Source organism: Eumetopias jubatus, unplaced genomic scaffold, assembly GCF_037043125.1.
Source record: "Eumetopias jubatus isolate StellerSeaLion01/CBP00866 unplaced genomic scaffold, mEumJub1_p1.0 scaffold_16, whole genome shotgun sequence".
In the NCBI taxonomy this organism is placed as follows: Eukaryota; Metazoa; Chordata; class Mammalia; order Carnivora; family Otariidae; genus Eumetopias; species Eumetopias jubatus.
In genome coordinates, this window is record NW_028274822.1 from 71,926,509 (window position 1) to 71,949,935 (window position 23,427).

At 42.8% G+C, this 23,427-nt stretch overlaps 2 protein-coding genes across 6 annotated transcripts in view; one reads left to right on the plus strand and one right to left on the minus strand.

The window, feature by feature from the left end:
* Positions 1–612: 612 nt before the first annotated feature.
* HSCB (HscB mitochondrial iron-sulfur cluster cochaperone) lies at positions 613–12,595 on the minus strand. Of its 4 annotated transcripts, XM_088019748.1 has the most exons (7): positions 12,308–12,595; positions 10,945–11,041; positions 10,507–10,596; positions 9,757–9,901; positions 6,201–6,248; positions 3,320–3,394; positions 613–766 (listed from the first exon to the last, which is right to left on the minus strand). In XM_088019748.1, exons 1-7 carry the CDS (start codon positions 12,541–12,543, stop codon positions 675–677), a joined length of 783 nt encoding a protein of 260 aa, XP_087875874.1. In that variant the 5' UTR covers positions 12,544–12,595; the 3' UTR covers positions 613–674. The 4 variants fall into 4 exon arrangements, with proteins under 4 accessions (XP_087875874.1, XP_027980371.1, XP_027980372.1 ...); XM_028124570.2 differs by lacking the exon at positions 3,320–3,394; XM_028124571.2 differs by lacking the exons at positions 3,320–3,394; positions 6,201–6,248.
* Positions 12,596–12,780: 185 nt separating this feature from the next.
* The window catches only part of CHEK2 (checkpoint kinase 2), a 50,622-nt gene continuing 39,975 nt past the window's right edge, over positions 12,781–23,427 (plus strand). Inside the window, exons 1-2 of one of the 2 annotated variants that reach the window (XM_028124749.1) lie at positions 12,781–12,862; positions 15,458–15,782. In XM_028124749.1, coding sequence (XP_027980550.1) covers positions 15,464–15,782 — 319 coding nt within the window. In that variant the 5' untranslated portion in view covers positions 12,781–12,862; positions 15,458–15,463. The remainder of the gene's footprint in view (positions 12,863–15,457; positions 15,783–23,427) is intronic. The other variant, XM_028124750.2, reaches the window with a different exon arrangement.

Genomic DNA, 23,427 nt, shown 5'->3' on the forward strand with positions numbered 1-23,427 from the left:
AGAGTTGTTATTTCTTGGAATTTCTTTTTCTTTTTTCTTTTTTTTGGTAATCTCTACACCCATCATGGCCCCACCAGACTAACTCTTGATAATATTATCTACATTTTTAAATGTAGGCCTAAGAATCCTTAGGCAACTTTGCATGGTTACTAAACTGAATGCTCTGAAGACTATACTAACAAGGGCACTAGTGAAGGGCTGGCCATTAGAAAGATATGGTTCTAGGGCAGAGGTTGGGAATCTCTGGGTCAAATCTAACTCACTGCCTGTTTTGTAAACAAAATGCTATCATGACAGAGTTGAGCAGTTATAACAGAGGCAGTATGGGCCACAAAGCCTAAAGCATTTACTATCTGGCCCTTTGCAGTAAAAGTTTGCCAACCATTTCTCCAGAGCCTCAAGTTGGCCCCATCCCTAGTTCTTTTACCTGCCTAGATGGGGAGCATGCTGTATCAAGTATCACACAAAGAACTGACCACCACCCAAGCTTTGGCTACACTGTTTCCTCCCGCATGATAAACTTTGCCATCCATTAATGCCTGAGCCACAGGTTTAACTAAGATGGTAAAAGCGGTGAATGCATTTCTAGTCTCAATTAACAGAAGCCAGAAAAGAAATATACAAGAACTTTATTTTTGAAACTTTTTTTTTGGAAAGTTTTAAACTAGTAATCATTAGAGGGGAATCTTCTTTAACTTGATCTTTTCTTCTATATTTGAAAAGTATCTCATCTTTGTTAAAATTTCCTTGGCTTTTTCCAAATCATCTGAAATAAACAGAGATGTTAAGGTGAGGTTTCATTTCAGCAAGAATAAAACTAACTCTATTGACCAAGGTAGCCAGTCTGAATCACAGATAAAGTTTTAAAATGAAAACTGTGAGGGGCGCCTGGATGGCTCAGTCGTTAAGCGTCTGCCTTTGGCTCAGGTCATGATCCCAGGGTCCTGGGATCAAGCCCCGTGTCGGGCTCCCTGCTCCACAGGAAGCCTGCTTCTCCCTTTCCCACTCCCCCTGCTTGTGTTCCCTCTCTCTCTGTGTCTCTCTCTGCCAAATAAATAAAATCTTAAAAAAAAACAAAAAACAAAAAAACCCCTGTGAGATCTGTATTTGCATCTGTCTGTATATTTATGTGTCTGATATGTATATTTCCCTAACTCCCGATGATATTACCAAGTTAATTTATAAAAATCCCTTAAAAGAGTTGTATCCTCCCTATGACCCAGCAATTGCACTATGGGGTTTTACCCCAAAGATACAAATGTAGTGATCCAAAGGGTCACCTGCACCCCAATGTTTGTAGCAGCAATGTCCGCAATAGCCAAACTATGGAAAGAGCTGAGATGTCCATCGACAGATGAATGGATAAAGAAGATGTGGTGTGTATATGTATATGTATATATATATATAAATGGAATAGTACCTAGCCATCAAAAAAAAAATGAAATCTTGCCATTTGCAATGACGTGGATAGAACTAGAGGGTATTATGCTAAGCGAAATAAGTCAATCAGAAAAAGACAATTATCATATGATCTCACTGATATGCGGAATCTGAGAAACAAGGCAGAGGATCATAGGGGAGAGAGGAAAAAATGAAACAAGACGAAATCGGAGAGGGAGACAAACCATAAGAGACTCTTAATCTTAGGAAACAAACTGAGGGGGAATGGGGTAACTGGGTGATGGACATTAGGGAGGGTATATGTTGTAATCAGCACTGGGTATTATATAAGACTGATGAATCACAGACCCGTACCCCTGATACAAATAATACATTACATGTTAATTAACTGAATTTAAATTAATTGAATTTATTTTATTTTATTCTTTTTAAAGATTTTATTTATTTGAAAGAGAGACAGAGATAGGGAGAGAGAGAGAATGAGAAGGGAGGAGAGGGAGAAGCAGGCTCCCTGCTGAGGAGGGAGCCCGATGTGGGGCGTGATCCCAGGACCCTAGGATTATGACCTGAGTTGAAGGCAAATGCTTAACCGACTGAGCCACCTAGGTGCCCCTGACAAACTTTATTTATAATGATAATTATGTTTTATAATATGCTGCCTAAAAATCATTTCCAAAATCTTTTTGGCAACTTGGAACCTTAGAGTCATGGTAAGCTAAGTTAAATAATAGATCTTTATTAAATATATAAATAATTTCTAAATAAGATAAAGTGTTAAAACATTCACTATTGGGGCACCTGGGTGGCTCAGTCGTTAAGCGTCTGCCTTTGGCTCAGGTCATGATCCCAGGGTGCTGGGATCGAGCCCCGCATCGGGCTCCCTGCTCAGCGGGAAGCCTGCTTCTCCCTCTCCCACTCCCCCTGCTTGTGTTCCTACTCTCGCTATCTCTGTCTCTGTCAAATAAATAAATAAAATCTTAAAAAAATAAAAAAATCAGTTACTTAAGGGGCGCCTGGGGGGCTCGGTTAAGCGACTGCCTTCGGCTCAGGTCGTGATCCTGGGGTCCCAGGATCGAGTTCCGCGAGCCCGCTTCTCCCTCTGACCCTCCCCCCTCTCATGTGCTCGCTCTCTCTCATTCTCTCTCTCAAATAAATAAATAAAAACTTTAAAAAAATAAAAATAAAAAATCAATTACTTAAAAAGGTCTGTATTGTTGATTACTATTCTTGTTGCATTCATGTGGATAATTAGGCCAACTTTAATGCAACTAAAGTTATTTTGTAAACAAAACTATTCTACCTTGATAACCTTTGATTAAAAAGGGGGTTGACTGTAGATAGAAATTTTATGACAATGGAAAAGTATATCACACCTGGAATCTATCTTGAGGTTTTATTATCTTCCTGTAAACCAAACTGGATCTTGCCATCTTACACATTTTGTCAGCCCTTAGCAAATTCTTTTTTTCCCCCTTCTTTTGTTTTTAGCCCTTAGCAAATTCTTTTTTTTAAAGATTCTATTTATTTATTCATGAGAGACAGAGAGAGAGAGAGGCAGAGGGAGAAGCAGGCTCCCAAGCAGCAGGGAGCCCGATGCGGGACTCGATCCCAGGACCCTGGGATCATGACCTGAGCTGAAGGCAGACGCTTAACCATCTGAGCCACCCAGGCGCCCTCCCTTAGCAAATTCTTAATTCTCCTTGAATATCTGGCTATAACTCTCCAAAGTGCCGTTTCCCATTTTTCTCCTTCCCTCCTGATTTGGCATCACTAAGAACTAAAACCTAATCCTTTTTGGGACTCAGGTTCTCTTGTGGTCGCCCTTTCCTCCAGGATCTGAAAATGCCCTGAAAGCTAAGGCCAGACAACTTGATATAAGCATCAAAGAACTCATCCCTACAAATCACGTGTGGGCAACCTTTGTGCCTGGACTTGCTGCCACTTGGGCTACCCCAAAGGTCCACCAGAACTCCTGTGTCTCCCATGCTCTGCTCTGGGTAAAGCCATGGCTGTGACGTTGACGTCTATGCCATCACTACCAACAGTCAAACTATAAAATAAGAAATCTATCGGATTGCCACTGCTGTCCTCACACCACCATGTAAAGATGCTTAAGAGTTCAGTGTCTTGGGTGCCTGGGTGGCTCAGTTGGTTAAGCGACTGCCTTCGGCTCAGGTCATGATCCTGGAGTCCTGGGATCGAGTCCCGCGTCGGGCTCCCTGCTCGGCAGGGAGTCTGCTTCTCCCTCTGACCCTCTTCCCTCTCGTGCTCTCTATCTCTCATTCTCTCTCAAATAAATAAATAAAATCTTAAAAAAAAAAAAAAAGAGTTCAGTGTCTTCTCAAGTGACTGCCCGCCCTCTGGACTCACAAACTGGGTTTATACTCTGTTCCCACCATTAGCCTTTGTTTTCTTTTTGTTTTCATAGAGATGCTCCTCATTAAATGCCTGATTGCTCACGTCATCCAGCAAATATCCTCTTCTACCAAGTCTCAACAGATGGCTCAGCTAGTCCTTAATAAACAAAGGGCGATCGAATGAGAAATGGACTTACATTGTTCAGAGGAAAGAAGAATGTCTCTTCTTCCTGTTTCTTTCTTACTGTTTGTTGCAGCTAACACCAGAAGATAGGACCCCTGTCTCCCAGTGTCTGAGGGAGGGTAGAAGCCTAACTTTAATAAGCCCCAGTTAGCAAAACCAGATTGGTTTCACATGAAACTACCACCTTCCCTTTTTTGTAATTTTTCATTTCCCAGACTCTACTGAGACGATGCTCATTCTCCTCCCTACTCCCTCATTCTCCCTTTATTTTTTTTTTTAAATATTTTATTTATTTATTTGAGAGAGAGAGAGAGCGAGACCATGAGCGGGGGGCGGGGGTGGGGTGGGGCAGAAGGGAGAGGAAGGAGCAGACTCCCCAGTGAGCAGGGAGCCCAATGCCGAGCTCAATCACAGAACCCTGGGATCATGACCTGAGCTGAAGGCAGATGCTTAACCAACTGAGCCACCCAGGTGCCCTTCATTCTTTCTTTAAAATGCCCAGTAACCTTTGTATCAATCGGGAGTTCAGTTCACACCAGACTCTTCCCTATTGCAATAGTTATTACTGATTAAAATCTATCCTTACCACTTTAAGTAGTATCTAGCTTTACCTTTGACAGCGTACAAGCATCTCTTCAGAGTCCCTGCTGTCAATTCTTCAGGTATATTCTTAGAAGTGGAATTGCTAGATCTTATGGTGATCCTATTTTTAATTCCTTGAGGAAATACCATAATGCTTTCCATAGTGGCTGCACTATTTTACATCCCCGCCAACAGTGCACAATGGTTTCAACTTCTCCAGACCCTCACCAATACTTGTTATTTTCTGAGTTTTCTAATACTAGCCATCTTAATCAGTATTTCGTTGTGGTTTTGATTTTCATTTGCCTAATGATTAGTGATGTTGCACATCTTTCCATAGACTATTTGTATATCTTCTTTGCATGTTCTATTTCTTAAGCTGGGTGGTGGGGACATGAGTGTTTCTTCTGTTTTTATTCCTTAAATTGTACTTAAATATTATTTATTCTTCTCAAAATCTACAAAAAAAAAATCTACAAAAGTGCAGTAGGAGATGTGGGTGAGCCCTGGTGGAACACCTGAATCGTCAGTGGGTTGGGTTCATGGATTTCAGGCAGCCATATCAGGCTGTTAACCTGTATTTCCCTAACGTATTTTTAAAGACCCTTCCTCTGCCTGTGTGTCAGAATAGACTTCTACAGTCCTTGCAAACTGGATGGCACACTGTATAAGCCTGTCCCCTCAGCACTAGCTGACTGGACTTCAGTGGACATCTGGTTCAAGCTGGGCCAACCAAACTCCCGTCTCGGGAATCTAGAGTTGGTGCCTAGGGGACTCTAGTCAGATGGTCAAAGTCCTTGCTCTTATAAGGTAATGGACCTAGGCGAACTAAGGAGTCACCAGTGGGGAAGGCCATTTTGGAGCACTGTATGCTAATGAGGACGAGAATGGAACTGGTTTATAGTGAGGAGAAGAGGATGCAATGAAACTGCCAGAGGCATCGAGTCCAGGACTGCAGTTTTGGTTTCAGACTGCATTCTGGTTCTCAGGCTTTGCCCCAGAAGAGCTCATATAACACTGTATACTATAATCATCACAGGGACTTTCTCTTTGGATCTGGGCACATAGTCCTAATTCCTTATAATAACCTTTTTTATCTGGGCTAGCTTGAGTGGCCTTCGGCTTCCTGCAGTCAAATGATCCTTCAGCCAAAGGGCCATTATTCCTTTATTTAAGGGGTGGCACAAGTCTGGGATGGAGAGAAAGACTGTTTTTACTTCAAAATAGCCAGAAATAGACTGAATCTCTTTGAGCTGAAAGCCAGGAGCAATGGGGACCAGGATGAACATTGCTATTTTGAAATTTGGGCACAGCTCTGCTGTGGGCTTCTCCTTCTGGGCTTTGCAGAGGAAAGGGGTGTGCAGCCTTGCCCTCAGGATCTGCCTGTGTTGGCTTCAGCCTACATCCCGTACCTTAACTTCTCCTACTTGCTGAAGAGGAACAGAAGCACTTTCGTCTGCTCTTTCACTGGCATATCAGTTTTTGGCACACAGCTTATTTCTCTAGCAAGGCTGTGAATCCTTGAAGGGAGAAATGTCCACTTGCCTATATTTTATAGCTCCCCATGTACTTATCATAGGATGGGTATAAAATAGCTGTTTATTGAATTGATGGTTATACCTCAGTGCTTACAGTTTCTTTCCACATTTAAGAAACTTAAGACATGAAGAAAGTACCTTGTTCAAAAGCTCTGCTCACACTGTCAGTCAATTCTTTCTGTTTAGCTGAAAGAGAAAATCACTATCTTAATTTTTCTATTTATATAGACTAATGATGTGAAGATAACACTTGGTAGCTGGTTTCAACACAATATGACAGGGAGCTTAGATTCCAGGGTAAGGCCTCATAAAGCCCTGTGTCCACATGCCCCATGATGGCAGCTCCTGTGTTTTGTTTTGTTTTAGATTTATTTATCTTTATTTGAGAGAGAGAGAGAGAAAGAGAGGGTACACACATGTGTGTGGGGAAGGGGCAGAGGGTGAGAGAGAGAATCTCAAGCAGACTCCCCATTAAGCACAGAGCCCTAATCGAGGCTCAATCCCACAACCCTGAGATCATGACCTGAGCTGAAACCAAGAGTCAGACATTCAACCAACTGAGCCACCCAGGCTCCCCAGGAGCTCCCGTTTAGTGTAGCTGACCCTACTCACATTATGTTTTTCTACCTCTGAAAGGTCTGAGGGGCAATCGCTAAGGCTTGTAAAATGGCTATACAATCATTAAAAAAAAAAAAGGACAGGACAAGGAAATGCTTTGATTGTCTCCACCAAGTAGTCTGAATTTTCCAGATTTCAGGTAGGAGAAAATTAGCAAACTGGGATTGCCTATGGGCAGGGCATTACAGTGTTTCAAACAACCACTTGCAAATTATACAGCCTCCCAGGAAAATGAAACACTTAGATCATATTGTACCATAAGAGAGGAGATGCCAGATAAGGTAAAGGAGCAGCCACCTGGTGTTTCAGCCACCTGGTGTTTCTACCGTGTCCTCATTAGGAAATGAAGAAATTCGCCTGGGTGGCTCGGTTGGCCGACTGCCTTCGGCTCAGGTCATGATCCCGGGGTCCTGGGATCAAGTCCCGCATCGGGCTCCCTGCTCGGTGGGGAGCCTGCTTCTCCCTCTGACCCTCTCCCCTCTCATGCTGTTTCTCTCTCTCTCAAATAAATAAATAAAATCTTAAAAAAAAAAAAAAAGAAATTCACTATAAGTGCGTTTTCCAGATATAAAAAGTATCAATCGCTTATATGGTGCCTGCTTTCAAAGCACTTTCAAATATGTTATATCTCTTTCATAGGCAGTTACAGGTATTGGGAGATGGCCCTAGTCATATGGTTGGTTGAGTGGAGGAGCTGGGAGCAGACTTCAAGTCTCCAGACTCCTAGACAGCTGTGGGAAACTAGCAACGTGGTGTTGACAAAAGAACACTGGACTAGGAGTCTAGGGGCTCAGGAGTTCTGCCCAGATCTAACTAGCTCTATGCCCTTGAATATTTGCTTACTTTGGGCCTTAGCACATGCTTGTAGGGGAGGAAACTTAGGAATTAATCTAAATGAAGGTCAGTGACCTGTTTGAAACCAGACATTCACTATAGGGCTAGAATAACCCCCACCAGTGACTGAGCACCTGCTATGGGCCAGGCACTGTTATGTGTTTTACATGTTTTATTTGATTTAATTTAATCCTTGCAACAACCAGCACTAATGTTATCTCCATTTTACAGATGAGCAAACTGAGGCTCAGAGGGGTGAAACTGCTTGTTCAAGGTCACATGTAAAGTCAATGGCAGTGTTGACACTGCACCCAAGACCCCCTCACAGCAGAGTGTCATGTTCCTCTGCCTTCCAAAACTGTGCAGAGGGGGTTTGTGACTGTAAGCCTTGAGGTCTTCCAACACCAACCAGCCGAAAGGCTGTTGATACATCCTTAACTGATAGACCCCCCCCCGCCATTTTATTGATTTTAGCTTCTTTTTTCATTATTTATTCACTCAATTAATATTTACTGAGCCCATGTTATATACATCATGTACCTGGGCTGAGGATATGAGGGGACCAAAAAGCAGAAACAATTTCTGCCTCTGCAGAACTTCTACTCTAAGGAGGGAGAGAGGCTGACATTGGTCAAATAATCTCATGTAGAACAGTAAGGTTATAACTGTGATTAGTCCTATAAGGGAGAGGTATCCACTGCCAAAAGGTACAGATAAAGAGGTTCTCTGAGGAAGTGATGATTACCCCCAGATCTGGAAGAGGAAGAGTTCACTAGAGGAAGGAGGAGAAGAGAGTTTTAAGCAGAACAGCATGTGCAAAGGCCCCAGGGTAGAAAGGTGCCTGGTACAGATGAAGAACTAGAAATGTCCTGTGTGGCTAGAGTGGAGGGGCACATGGGAGGAAGCAGAGGTCAGACCATACAGGGCCTTGTATGCTTTACTAAAGACTTTGGTCTTTAACCTGAGAGCAGTGGGAAGCCACATAAAGTTTTAAAGCATAACCCAGGGTAATATGATTAGATTTGGGTTTCAAAAGATCTCATAAGTGACAGTATAGGAATATATTCGATTGAAGTATAGCTAGACCAGTCTGGAGCTACTGCAGTTGTCCAGGTGAGAAAGAATGGTAGTTTGGAACAGGGTGCTGGCAGTGCAGACAGATTTGGGACATATTTAGAAGGTCAGCATTTCAAGATTTGGTGATGACTATCTATGGGGGTAAGGGAGGATAAGTTGTTAAGAACGCCTCCTCAGTGTTTTGGACTTGTGCAGCTGGATGGTGTCTTTCACTTAGGGAACATCAGCAGAGGAATAGGTTGGTTTTTTTTTTTAAGGAGGGAGGGGAGAGGCTCATGAATTCCATTTTGGACACACTGAGTTGGAATATATAAACTCCATGAAGACACGGGTCTTTCTCGTTCACTGGTGTCTTGCATAACGCTTGATTCACAGCAGGCATGCCACAAATTTTTGTGAAAGTACATATGTGCATACAATTGGAGTGAGAACTTGGACCTTCTTCTACATGGCATGGTTAATTTTATGTGTCAGCTTTGTTGGGCTATGGTGCCCAAATGTTTGGTCAAACGCTAGTCTAGATATTGCTGTGAAGGTATTTTGTAGATGTGATTTACAACCAGTTGACTTTAAGTAAAGATTAGCTTGGATAATGTAGGCATAGAAGTCCTGCTTGAGTTTCCAGCCTCCTGGTCTGCCTGACATATTTTGGACTTGTTAGCCCTCACAATTCTGGAGCCAATTCCTTAAAATAGGTTCCTCTCTCTCTCTCTCTCCATATATACATATATACTATTGGTTCTGTCTCTCTGGAGAACCCTGCCTGAATCAGTGTGAAATAAAGTGGAAAACAAAGTAATATGCGATTAGAAGTCAGTTTTTCAGTCTTTGCTCTGCAATGTGACCTTGGGCATTTCCATGAACTTCTAAGGTCTAATTATTCTTGTCAGAGATGTTAATAGCATCTAATGATGTCATGGGTAGGAAGGAGGAGTGCAATCTGCAAAATATTATTACATTCTTGGTTTAAGGCTGCCTTCTGGAAAGTTAAGAGATGTTGCAAGTTTAACCTCCAGACAAAATTGGTTTCAGTATAACCAAGAAAAAAAATACTCCCTGAATCATTATGATGACCTAGATGTAGTCTTTATATTCATTTTCACCTAACCTTGGACATGTACTCGTAACAGCAATAAAATGCATTCAGTGGTATTTTATCTTTTACCTCTGACAATAGATTCAGTCTCTTTCATGGCAGCTTCACTTTGAGCTTCTGCAAGTTTTTCATTGATTTCCATTATTTCCATGAGGAATTGCCTGTCCATTTCATCATCTGTCCCTTCAGGAATCTCTAGTCCATGGAGCTTTAGCTATTGGGACATAAAGCAGAAAGAAGTAAGGTTGGTTGAAGAGACTGTGGCCAGAGTCATAAATCCTACTCACAGAATAGAACAGAATACGATTTATAAACAAACAAACAAACAAACAAACCTTGAACTGTCTTTTTTTTTTTTTTTTTAACCTTGAACTGTCTTAATAGTGAAAATGTGAAGGCAGGGTATGGGGAAGTTGGACAGAGACAGGAGTGCTGGGACGGGATTCCTCTCTGCTACCTGGAACTGTGTGACCCGAGGGCAGTTGTTCCTCCACTTGGGAGACTGAACTAGATATTTGTAAAGGCTCTATTAAATCCTAAAACTCTAAGGTGCTAAACTCTTCCCTCCCCCACCAAAACCCCCAAAATACTCTTCCCTAAATGCTACCAAACGGTAAAAAAATAAGGCACTCAGGCAAGTAAGATTTACAAATACTCAGAGAAAACTATTCTCATGCAGTATCATTGAGGCAAATTATCTTTGGGTCCCTAGACTAGTTCAGGTCTCAAGCACTCTTCTGGTGAATACAGGGGAGCAGCTGTCCCATAGCCCAATGAATAGCATGTAGTCACGCATAGAGGGTTGGGAAATCACCTTACAAGGTATAGTCCCCTGCTCAGGGGAGCCAGAAGGGTCTTATAGGCATCATTCACCAGGGTTGAATGCTTTTCCGAGAAGTCCTTTTCAGTCTGTTAGTGGAGATGAAGATAATTTCATTACCATCCAAATCAGCCACATTACATTCACAAACTGTTTCATAAAATACTGATGGGCAGACAAGTAAGGAAGTCTCCCAAGTAGAAGTGGTGTGGGATGAGATGTCTTTATTTTCACGAATGGATTCTAATTCTTCTGGGAAGTCAGGTAAAAGCTGTGAGTGCAGGGCAGGTTCAGGGTCTGCCAGCTGGGGTCAGGCTGCCCTAGGGTGGAGCTGGTTGTTTAGCTCTGTCTCTGATAACCACATCACCACAAGGCCACTGCCACCCACCCCATGTACACTAATGTTTGGGTATGATTAGGGGTGGCCAACAGGCTACCTGAGACCTCTGGCTGAAGAAATCAGGGTGGACAAGACGCTGTAGTTCCTGGTACCTAGTGTGGAGCTTTGCTGTGTCAACTCTGAAGGCACGGTTGCTGTAAGGAAATTGGGAGATAAAAGTCATGCACCAAATATTTATAGATTTGTATACTATGGGCCTGGTTCCTGTTCTCATGGGGGTAAAGGCGATATACACGTAGAGAGAGATAACTTCAAAAAGTGCTGTGAAGGAAAAGAGAACAGGGTCAGGGAAAATGGTACATGTGGTGGACAAAGAGATGACATTTGAGCTGAGACCTGAATGATGATGAAAAATAATCAAAGATCAGAAAAAAGGTCACCAAGAGGCAGAGGGAACATGCAAAGGCCCTGAGGTGCAAGCAAGTTTGGCATGCTTTCAGAACTTAAAGGATAGTGTCACTGCAGCACATCCTAAGTGCAGAGTGACTGGTAGGGGCCCATCTCAGAGTTAAGGGGAAGGACCATTCCTGAATCCCACTCTGTCTTTCGAAGGCCCAGGTCCTTTCATCTTTGTCTCTCTATTTTAACCCAGTTCCTTTCACTTTACCTTCCCGGAGCCTGCCCTGTCTTAACAGTTTAGTTCTGCCCAAATTTCATCACCTCTCCAAGCTCCACGTTCGGAGGAAAACAGGAAAAACAACCACTTTTCTGACTCTCTCCCTCCAGTTCTTATTTTTCCCTTAGACTCAGGCCACAATATTAAGTTTTCCAGTGCTTTTACACCCTATTTTGTTTTTCTTTCTAGATTTATTTTATTATAAAAGGATGTAACTCAGGAACAACCACATGGAAAACAAGCATGGGGGAAAGGGCAGGGGAGCTTCCAAGCCCTCTCCAGGAGCACTACTCTCCCATCTCCACGTGTTCACAAGCCGGGAAGCTCCTTTACTCCCTTATTTTGGATAATACCTCAGTACGCCTTAAAAGTCTCAACCCAACTTTAACCATTCTGACCCTATCCTCAAGTCTTTCTGCAGCCCCTCCAGTACACTTCCCTCAGGCCCCGCCCCTCAACTTCTCTCAGGTCCCACCCCTCAGGTCTCCCTCTACAGAAGCCTCCCGCCTTCAATTTCCCCTAAATTCCTTCCCCACCCCTCCAGTCCCCCCACCTTTCTCGTCTCCATTCCTCAGAGGCCCTATCTCAGGCTCGCCCCTCAATTTCCTCTCACTGGCCGCAATCCCACCCTCCGTGCTTCCAAGCCCCACCCCGATTTCTCTCCGCCCACCGATCTAACCGGTCCCTCCTTCTCCTTCCCAAACACTAGAGGCCCTACCCCCTATCTCCTGAGCCTCTGACGTCTCTCTCGCCGCCGCGTGTTTCCCGAAACTGCCTCCCATACCAGTCCATGAGGCTGAAGTAATCTCGAGTGGGGTCAGGTGGCTGCAGCGCGCGGCACTGTGGGCAGAAGAACTCGTGTCCCCGCATGGGGCCCCCTGGGCCGCCGCAGTTCCAACACTGGGGGGAATTGCTTCCCGCCAGAGACGCAGCATTGCAGCTTAGCGGTCTCCTTCCGAGGACCCCTGCCGGCCACAGCCCCCACACCCGGAGCAAGGCGCCCGTTCTCCCGCCCCACATCTGGCTGCAGCCTATCTCGCCGCGGTCACCGGTGGGGGGGAAACCCGGAGAGAGCGGCCGACCAGACTAGTGCTGCTGATTGGCTGGAGAGCTGACCGGGCGGGATCCTGGATTCTGAGTGTCCCGCTCCTTATTTTAAACTACAACTCCCAGCAAACATTGAGGTACGTGTGGACGGCCACATCCGCCGCTCTTCATTGGTCCGGCGGCGACGCAGGGGTGTTTTAATTGGCTGAGGGTGGAGTTTGTATGTGCTTAGTTAGCGCCACTCCGCTGGCTGCGGCTGCTGTGAGCGTTTGGCTCCAGGTGGGCGCACGCGGTGAGTCATAGTGGAGAACTTCTCTTGGGTGTTTGGGGGTTCGATTCCCGTCCCCAGGGTCTTAGTGCGCGCGGAATCTCCCGAATTTTCACTTTGTGTGGTTTTTAACCTCGGTCGGGGGGAGGAGAGGAGTGCGTGGGTGACTGTCTTCCTGTGTAGATGAACTTCGAGGTGAAGTTCACTTCCCCTGTTACTTACAAGCTGAAACTGGCCCAGATGTGCAGTGTAAGAAAGGACAAAATTGTGCTCTTCAAAATCAGAGGGAAGTTGGTTTGTAAATAGTTAATGAATGTTAGTAATTATTACCATATTTTAGATTCAATTTCTTAAAAAAACCTATTGAGAACCAATTTTAGCAGCTAGGCGCTGCAGAAACTGGAGACACTGACCTGTGTAGGAGGGTGCCCTGCCAGTGTCCCTAAGTGTGTGGGGTGGGTGGCGAGGAGAGGGTAGGAGGGCACCAGTCCACCTGGGGACTCAGTTTCTCTGTTTGAAAAAAAAATTGTGTTTCACTTGTAAAACCCTTTCCGGCTGTCGGATTCTTTGGGACTGGAATTCTGTTCTCCCAATTATCAAGCATTACTGGGGGAGGAACGTTCATGTATCATCTCATTTAATCCTCAAGATCTATTTAATGAGGTGGTGGTCTACCTGAAGGTCATGCAAAGATTTGACTCAGGCATCTGACTCCAGACTTGTTTGCCCTAAAATCGTGGTTTTGACTGCCTCTAATCTTTTCATATACTTTATCCTCCTCGTGGTTGAGGCTAATGTGGTTTCAGTCTGCTGGACCCTTAACAATAAACGAGGATAGCAGCCACTTCTTGACAGTCTTTTGTCCATTGTCAGGGTGGAGAAGTGTTGCTCAGAAAGCTATTAGAGGTTGCAGCCTTGACTAATGTAGTATTAGAGCTGCAGGTCCTGGAGTGGCACACTCAGCTCCGGCATCACCTCCCTGGTGTGGTTTAAGAAAAAGTCATCAGGATCTTTGTATCTGGAAAGCTATATAAATACAGTCAGTGTGAGTAATGTTTACTGTGTTCTCCTGGAGGAAGAGCCTGAGTATGTGTATCTGGAGAGAAGGGAGAATGCACTCCCCTCCCCACTCTTATAAAAAATCATGTTAGGGATTTAAAGTTAGGGATTGACAGTTACTTTGACTTTCCTGTAGTTTCTGTTGTCAGAGTTTAACTGTCTATCAAATTAACTCTATAAAGTGAGGGTGGGAACCTGTTATGGTCTCCTGTGACTCAGTTGTTTCTGTAGGATTCTGTTGGGCTGGAGGGCCATTTAGGATGAAAGGTGAGCCCTTATACTTACTCAGCATCACAAAGGGCTAGGTGGAGTTGTTTAGAGCAGTCTTCTTTGTGTTCTGCTTCATTAATAGCCTGGCCCTTAGTTAGGAGTCAGGGAATCTAGAGTGAACAAACAGGATGTGGTCTTCACCGTCCTGGGGCAGGCTTGGGGGAGGAGGGGTATCTGTGACATTTTATGTAAATGGTCACCCCTGGTGTGGTGCAGTGAATTAGTTTATAGTTTCTTTGCCCATCTTCTATCCCAAGCCACATGACCCTTTCCCTTTCTTCTAAAACATGAAATTTAAGTGTAGTGTTGATTGTATTAATGAATACCTTTTAAGTTTCATTTCTAATTTTAATTTTTTTTAAGATTTTATTTATTTCTGTATTTGACAGAGAGCAAACAGGGAGAGCAACAGAGCGAGAGTGCTGAGCCGAAGGCAGACGCTTAACTGACCTAGCCACCCAGGCACCCCTCATTTCTAAGTTTTATTTTATTTTATTTATGTATTTATTTGATAGAGAGCACGAGCAAGCACAAGCAGGGGGAGCAGCAGGCAGAGGGAGAGGGAGAAGCAGACTCCCCACGGAGCAGGGAGCTCGACATGGGGTTCAGTCCCAGAACCCCGGGATCATGACCCAAGCTGAAGGCAGGTGCTTAACCAAGCCACCCAGGAGCCCCACATTTCTAATTTTTAAAAAATTAGATGAATGTAAGCTGTTATGAAGTCTTCCTTCCCACCCCCAGATTAGTTCATTTCTTTTAACTTATTTATAACCTTTGTAGAATTTTTTTCTTTCTTTTTCCTGTGGTTTGTGGCTGTCATACAAAAAACTGATCCGGTGAAAGTGATATGATGAAAAACTCAACCCAGAGGAACTATAGATCAATCTAGACTTAGAATTTTAACTTTTGCAGAACATGCTTGCTCTGGATTTTTTTGTTTTCCTGATGTAAATATGCTTATTCTTTACTTTTTTATTTTTATTTTTTAGGAGAGAGAGATTGCCCTCTTGCGGGGGTGGGGGGAGGAGTTGGGGGGAGGTGGGTGGAGTGAAGGGGCAGAGGGAGAGGGAGAGAGAGAATCTCAAGCAGGCTCCACACCTAGCACAGATCGGGATGCCACAGGCCTCATCTTAATGACCCTGAGATCATGACCCGAGCTGAAATCAAGAGTCGGACGCTTAACCAACTGAGCCACCCAGGCGCCCCTGCCCATTCTTCACTCTTAAACTTCAAGTCTTACAAGTCTTGTTTCTTGAAACATAACCTTATTATTGGACTCTTATTTTTGAGGTCGTGATGTCTCGAGAGACGGATGGGGAGCGTCAGCAGTCCCATGGCAGTGGCTCCTGTCCCCAGTCCCAAGGTGGCTTCTCGCAGTCTCAAGGCACCTCCTCCCAGACACACAGCTCCTCACACTCTCCAGTCACGTCCAGCTCCACCAGCACAGCACCCACATCCAGCCAGTCCTCTCACTCCAGCTCGGGGACACTGAACTCCTTAGACACAGTGTCCACCCAGGAACTCTGTTCTATTCCTGAGGACCAGGAACCCGAGGAGCCTGTCCCTGCCCCTTGGGCTCGGTTATGGGCCCTTCAGGATGGATTCCCCAATCTTGGTAAGACCCTTTGTTACATCATGTAAAATTATAATTGTTCACAAAAATAGAGGAAGCTCTTGTAGCAGAAAGCTTAAGACACTTCTGGATTCATTCTGGAGTTTGAAGGTGATGAAAGATGGAACGAAAGAAGCAGTTTTGGGGAGTTTACTGACTCTTACCTGCTGTGGATCCCCCTTCATTTATTCTTCCAACAAATATTAATTGGGCATCTGTAATGTTCTGTCCATGGGAGCATCTGAAGAGAGCAGTAGATCCTTTCCCTAGGAAAATGCTGATACATGCAAACTTGCAAACAGTTAATGGACTAATCATAGAAACCACCACTTAATCCCTGCTGTAGCAGCTTTAGAACATCCATTTTAGTTTCAGAATAGGGAAGGTTATTTGTTGACTGTTATTTATTATCTCAAAATAGCCAGCCTTGCAATTTAAATACATTCATCCTCTATGACACGTCCTGATTCCAGGAGAAAGGCTTTGCTATAGGTATGTTTGAAATAGCGTTTTGATATTAAAAAAATGAATGACTAATGTATTATATGTACCTTATCACTCACTCTTTATTTCATGTCCAACTTTGATGACCCGAAAAAGAAACTGTAAAAAGTGGAGAAATAATATAGGAATTTTCATAGGTACGAATTTAAATTTAGAAGTAAATATTTGAGGGGCGCCTGGGTGGCGCAGTCGTTAAATGTCTGCCTTTAGCTCAGGTCATGATCCCAGGGTCCTGGGATCGAGCCCCACATCTGGCTCCCTGCTTGGCGGGAAGCCTGCTTCTCCCTCTCCTGCTCCCTCTGCTTGTGTTCCTGCTCTCACTATCTCTCTGTCAAATAAATAAAATCTTAAATTCTCTTAAAAAAAGAAGTATTTGAAGCTATTTTTTACTCACTTAAACCATTGTTTTAAGATAGGCTTAGGGCTTATATATGGTGAACAGGAAACAGATATGGTGAGAAAGGGTGAAGTGGGCTGCATCACTTTGAAAGTGGATAATGCTCAATAAATAGGATCTGTTATTATTACTGATTCACACCTGTTTGTTTTTTTTTAATAATTTATCATTTTTTTTTTAAAGATTTTATTTATTTGAGAGAGAGAGAATGAGAGATAGAGAGCACGAGAGGGAAGAGGGTCAGAGGGAGAAGCAGACTCCCTGCTGAGCAGGGAGCCCGATGTGGGACTTGATCTCAGGACTCCAGGATCATGACCTGAGCCAAAGGCAGTTGCTTAACCAACTGAGCCACCCAGGCGCCCTCACACCTGTTTTTTTCTAAATGTTTTATAGGTTTAGCCCTTACATTGATTGTTTTGTGTTGCTTTTTGTATATGGTATGAGGTAGGGGTCCCAATTCATTCTTTTGTATGTGAATATCCTAGGTGAGCACTTTCTTGAAGAGACTTTTTTTTTTATTAAAGATTTTATTTATTTGAGAGAGCATGAGGGAGGAGGCAGAGGGAGAGAGGCAGGAACAGACTCACTGCCGAGCGGGGAACCCAATTCAGGGCTCAACCCCAGGACCCTTGGGACCATGACCTGAGCTGCAGGCAGACACTTAACCGACTGAGTCACCCAGGTGCCCCCTGAAGAGACTCTTCTTTCTCTGTTGAATGGTCTTGGCACCCTTGTCAAAAATCATTTGGCCATAAATGTGAGGGTTCATTTCTTTTTCCTTTTTTTTTCTTAAAGATTTTATTTATTTGACAGAGAGACACAGCAAGAGAGGGCACACAAGCAGGGGGAGTGGGAGAGGGAGAAGTAGGCTTCCCGCCAAGCGGCGAGCCCGATGCGGGGCTAGATCCTGGGACCCTGGGACCATGACCCGAGCCGAAGGCAGACGCTTAACAACTGAGCCACCCAGGCGCCCCGAGGGTTTATTTCTAGACTTTTAAATTCCATTCTCTTGGTCTGTGTGTCTGTCCTTTTATGCAAGTAACACAAAATCTTGATTGCTGTAGCTTTGTAGTGAGTTTTGAAATCCAGAGTGTGAGTCCTGATTTGTTCCTCTTTTTCAAGATTGTTTTGACTATTCTGAGTCCCTTACATTTCCTTATGAATTTTAGGATGAGCTTATCAGTTCCTGAAAAGAAGGCAGCTTGGATTTTATTAGGGATTACGTTGAATCTATAGATCAGTTTGGGGAGTATTGATATCTTTTTTTTTTAAGATTTATTTATAATAAATATAATAAAATAAAAAAAGTAAAATAAAAGAGCGCGTGGGGGAGGATCAGAGGGAGAGGGACAACCAAACTCTGCACTGACCATGGAGCCCAACGTGGGGCTTGATCCCATAACCCTGAGATCACGACCTGAGCTGAAACCAAGAGTAGGATGCCCAACTGACTGAGCCACCCAGGCACCCCGAGTTTTGACATGTTAATAATACTAAGTCTTCTGATCCATGAACATGGGATGTCTTTCCATTTATTTAGGTATTCTTCAGTTTCTTTCAGTGATGTTTTGTCATTTTCAGTATATAAGTCTTGGCATTTTAAAAAATGTATTCCTGGGGTGCCTGACTGGCTCCATTGGTAGAGCATGCAACTTTTGATCTTGGGATTGTGGGTTTGAGCCCCACATTGGATGTAGAGATTACTTAAAATCTTTAAAAAAATGTATTTTTGAGTATTCTTTAAGTGTTTACTTATTGTTTAAAGTTTTATTTATTTAAATGATCTCTGTACTCCACATGAGGCTCAAACTCACGACCCCAAGATCGAGTTGCACTCTCTTCTGACTGAGCCAGCCAGGTGCCCCTCATTTCTTTAAGTAAGCTGTGTGCCCTTTGTGGGATTTGAACTCATGACCCTGAGGTCAAGAGTTGCATGCTCTACTGACTGAGCCAGCTAGGCGCCCCATGTTTACTTATTTTTATTGTGGGAAAATCTATATAACAAAAAGTTTTGTCACTGTAACCATTAAGTAAACCATTAAGTTCAGTGGCATTAACTACATTTACAAAATGTTGTGCAACTATCTCCATTATCTATTAAAATTTTTCCTCTGGTAATTGTCCTCTCCCTGCCCCCCACCCAAGCTTTATATATAATCGACATACAGCACTATAAATTTAAGGTGTATAGTGTATTAATTTGATACAGTTATATATTGCAAAATGATTACTACCATAGTGTTAATTAACACTCATCACATCCCATAATTACCATTTCTTTTTTGTGGTGAGAACATTTAAGGGGTACTTGGGTGTCTCAGTTGGTTAAGCGTCTGCCTTTGGCTCAGGTCATGATCCCAGGGTCCTGGGATTGAGCACCACATTGGGCTCCTTGCTCAGTGGAGAGTCTGCTTCTCTCTCTCCTGCCTGCCACTCCCCCTGCTTGTGCTCTTTCTCTGGCAAATAAATAAAAATAAAACCTTTAAAAAAAAGTATTAAAAAAAAGAACATTTAAGATCTATGCTCTTAGCAGCTTTCAAGTACCTGATACAGTATTACTAACTAAAATCACCACACTGTATGTTAGGTCACCAGAACTTATTTTCTTGTACTTGGAAGTTTGCACCCTATAACAAACATCTCCCCATTTTCCCACTCTCAGGCCCTGATAACCATCACTCTCTATTTATATGAGTTTAGGTTTTTTATTTTTTATTTTTATTTATTTTTTTATTATTTTTTAAAGATTTTACTTGTTTATTTGACAGAGAGAGACACAGCGAGAGAGCGAACAGAAGCAGGGGGAGAGGGAGAGGGAGAAGCAGGCTTTCCACAGAGCAGGGAGCCCGATGCGGGGCTTGATCCCAGGACCCTGGGATCATGACCCAAGCTGAAGGCAGACGCTTAACGACTGAGCCACCCAGGCGCCCCTTTTTATTATTTTTTAAATTAATTAATTAATTTTTAAAAAAAGACTGTTTATTTGCCAGACAGAGAGAGAGAGAGAGAGAGAGTGTGCACACAGGCAGGGGGCATGGCAGGCAGAGGGAGAAGCAGACTCCCGGCTGAGCAGGGAGCCCAATGCTGGACTCGATCCCAGGACCCTGGGATCATGACCTGAGCCGAAGGCAGCTGCTTAGCCCATTGAGCCACCCAGGCGTCCCGAGTTTAGGTTTTTTAGATTCCACATATAAGACATATAAGTGAAATTATACACTATTTGTCTTTTCTTGACTTATTTCATTTATAATGCCTTCTCCATCTGTATTGTCATAATGGCAAGATTTCATGTTTTTTTTTTTTAATGGCTGAATATATTCCATTGAGAGAGAGTGTGTGTGTATATATACAAATACATATATATATATATATATATACATATTCCATATTTTCTTTGTCCATCCGTTGTTGGACATTTAGGTTACTTCTGTGTGTTGGCTATTGTAAACAGTTATGCAGTGAACATGGGGGTACATATATCTTTTCAAGTTAGTGTTTTGTTATCTTTGGATAAATACCCAGAAGTGGAATTGCTGGATCATACGGCAATTCTGTTTTTAATTTTTGGAGGAATCTCCATTCTGCATTCCATAATGGCTACACCAATTTACATTCCTGCCAGCAGTGCACCAGGGTACCTTTTACTCCACTTCCTGGCCAACACTTAGCAAATCTCGCCCTTTTTTTTTTTTAAGGTTTTATTTATTTTTGTAAGAGATAAAGCTTGTGCGAGAGAGCACAAGCAGCGGGAGGGGCAGAGGGAGAAGCAGACTCCCCACTGAGCAGGTAGCCTAGTGGTGGGGCTCAATCCCGGGACATGACCTGAACGGAAGGCAGATGCTTAACCAGCTAAGCCACCGAGCCGCCCCTCTTTTTCACTTTTTTTTTAATTTAAAGATTTTATTTATTCATTTGACAGAGAGAGACACAGCGAGAGAGGGAACAGAAGCAGGGGGAGAGGGAGAGGGAGAAGCAGGCTTCCCGCTGAGCAGGGAGCCTGATGTGGCGCTCCATCCCAGGACCCTGGGATCATGACTTGAGCTGAAGGCAGACGCTTAACGACTGAGCCACCCAGGCGCCCCTCTTTTTCACTTTCTTGATGATGTTGTTTGACACAGTAATTTTAAACTTTAATTATGTCCAATTTCTCTTTTTTTTCTTTTGTCACTTTTGTTTTTATTTATGTATTTATTTTTAAAGATTTTATTTATTTATTTGAGAGTGAGAGCAAGTACACAAGCAGGGGAAGGAGTAGGGGGAGAGGGAGAAGCAGACTCCCCGCTGAGCAGGGATTTTTCCCCCCCCAACGTGGGGCGCGATCCCAGGACTCTGGGATCATGACCCAAGTCGAAGGCAGACGCTTAACCAACTGAGCCACCCAGTCACCCCATTTGGATGTCTTCTTTAGAAAAATGTCTCTTCAGTTCCTCCGCCCATTTCTTAGATTGTTTACATTTTGCTCTTGAGTTGTGAGAATTTTTCTATATTTTGGGTATTGACCCCTTCTCAGATACATGATTTGCAAATATTTTCTTCCAATTCTTAGATTGCCTTCTCATTTTGTTGATGGTTTCTTTTGCTACACAGAAGCTTTTTAGTGTGACATAATCCCCCTTATTAATTTTTGCTTCTGTTGCTTTTTTTTTAAGTAGGCTCCATGGCCAATGTGGGGCTTGAACTCATGACCCTGAGATCAAGAATCTGATGCCCTACTGACTGAGCCACCCAGGTGTCCCTGTTGCTTGTACTTTGGGTGTCATATCCAAAAAATTGTCCTAAGATCCATGTCAAGGAGCTTTTCCCCTGTGTTTTCTTCTAGGAGTTAATAGTTTCAGTTCTTTTTAAGTCTTTAATCCATTTCAAGTTAATTTTTGTGAATGGTGTAAGATAGTCCAATTTCATTCTTCTACATATGGTTATCTAGTTCTCCCAACACTATTTATTGAAGAAACTGTCTTTTCCCCATTGAATTCCTCTGGTAATTTCTAACCTACTTTTTGTGTCTATGAATTTATCTACTCTAGATACTTTATATAAATGGAATTGTAATATTTGTGCTTTTCTGTCTGGCTTCTTTGACTTAGCATAATTTATCTTATTTATTTTATTTTATTTATTTTTTAAAGATTTTTTAAATTTGTTTTTTGACAGAGAGACAGCGAGAGAGGGAACACAAGCTGGGGGAATGGGAGAGGGAGAAGTAGGCTTCCCGCTGAGCCCGGAGCCTGACGTGGGATTCGATTCCAGGATCCTGGGATCATGACCTGAGCCAAAGGCAGACGCTTAATGACTGAACCACCCAGGCGCCCCTTATTTATTTTACTTTTAAAAAGATTTTACTTATTTATTTGAGAGAGAGTGTGAGTGAGAGAGAGAGAGAAGAAGGGAGAGGGAGAAGCAGATGCCCTGCTGAGCAGGGAGCCCAATGTGGGGCTCAATCCCAGGACATGAACTGAAGGCAGATGCTTAACTGACTGAGTCACCCAGGCACCTCTTAGCATAATATTTTTAAAGTTCAATCATTTTGTATTATATTATTAATTTTATTTTTTTATGGTTGAATAGTAGTATTTCACTGAATGTATATATCACATTTTGTTTATCCATTCTTCTGTTGATGGACATTTGGATTATTTCTGTGTTTTGGCTATTGTGACTAATGCTATGAATATTTGCATACAAGTGTCTGCTTGAGTACCTATTTTCAATTTTTTTTGTTTATATCTAGGAATGGAATTGCTGGATAATATGGTAATTCTATGTTAAAAAATTACTTTAATTTCAGTATAGTTAACATAGTGTTATATTAGTTTCAGGTGTACAATAAAGTGATTCAGCTATTGTATACCTTACCCAGTGCTTATAAGGATAAATGTACCCTAATCCTCATCACCTATTTCACTCATTCGCCCACTCACCTCTCCTCTGGTCACCATCAGTTTGTTCTGTAGTTAAGAGTCCGTTTTTGGTTTGTTGGTTTTTTTCATTGTTGTGATGCCTCCAGCTTTGCTTTTATTATTTAAGATGGCTTTGGCTCTTCAGGGTCTTTTGTAGTTGAATGCAACTTTTAGGATTGTTTGTTCTAGCTCTGGGAAAACTGCTGTTGGTATTTTTTTTTTTTTTAAAGATTTTATTTATTTATTTATTTGAGAGAGAGAGCATGAGAGGGGGGAGGGTCAGAGGGAGAAGCAGACTCCCCGCCGAGCAGGGAGCCTGATGCGGGACTCGATCCTGGGACTCCAGGATCATGACCTGAGCCGAAGGCAGTCGCTCAACCAACTGAGCCACCCAGGCGCCCTGCTGTTGGTATTTTGATAGGGATTGCATTAAAGGTGTAGATTGCTTTGGGTAGTATAGACATTTTAACAATATTTGCCCTTCCAATCCATAAGCATGGAATGTCTTTCCATTTCTTTGTGTCATCTTCATTTTCTTTCATCAGTGTTCCATAGTTTGCAGAGTATAGGTCTTTAACCTCTTTGGTTAGGTTTATTCCTAGGTATCTTCTTGTTTTTGGTGCAATTGTAAATGAGATTGATTCCTTAATTTCTTTGCTACTTCAGTTTTTGTGTAGAAATGTAACAGATTTCTGTACATTGATCATGTATCCTGTGACTATTGAATTTATCATTTAGTTTTTTTGGATTTTCTATATATAGTATCATGTCACCTGGAAATAGTAAACGTTTTACTTCTTCCCTGCCAGTTTGGATGCCTTTTATTTCTTTTCTTTAAAAATTTTTTATT

Coding starts and splice junctions, on each gene's coding strand:
- HSCB (XM_088019748.1), bottom strand. CDS start 12,543: ATGTGGGGCGGGAGAACGGGCGCCTTGCTCCGGGTGTGGGGGCTGTGG. Junction 6,249..9,756: donor GACTGAATCTATTGTCAGAG/GTAAAAGATAAA, acceptor TTTCTCTTTCAG/CTAAACAGAAAGAATTGACT. Junction 767..3,319: donor CAGCAAGTCCAGGCACAAAG/GTTGCCCACACG, acceptor TGTTTATTTCAG/ATGATTTGGAAAAAGCCAAG.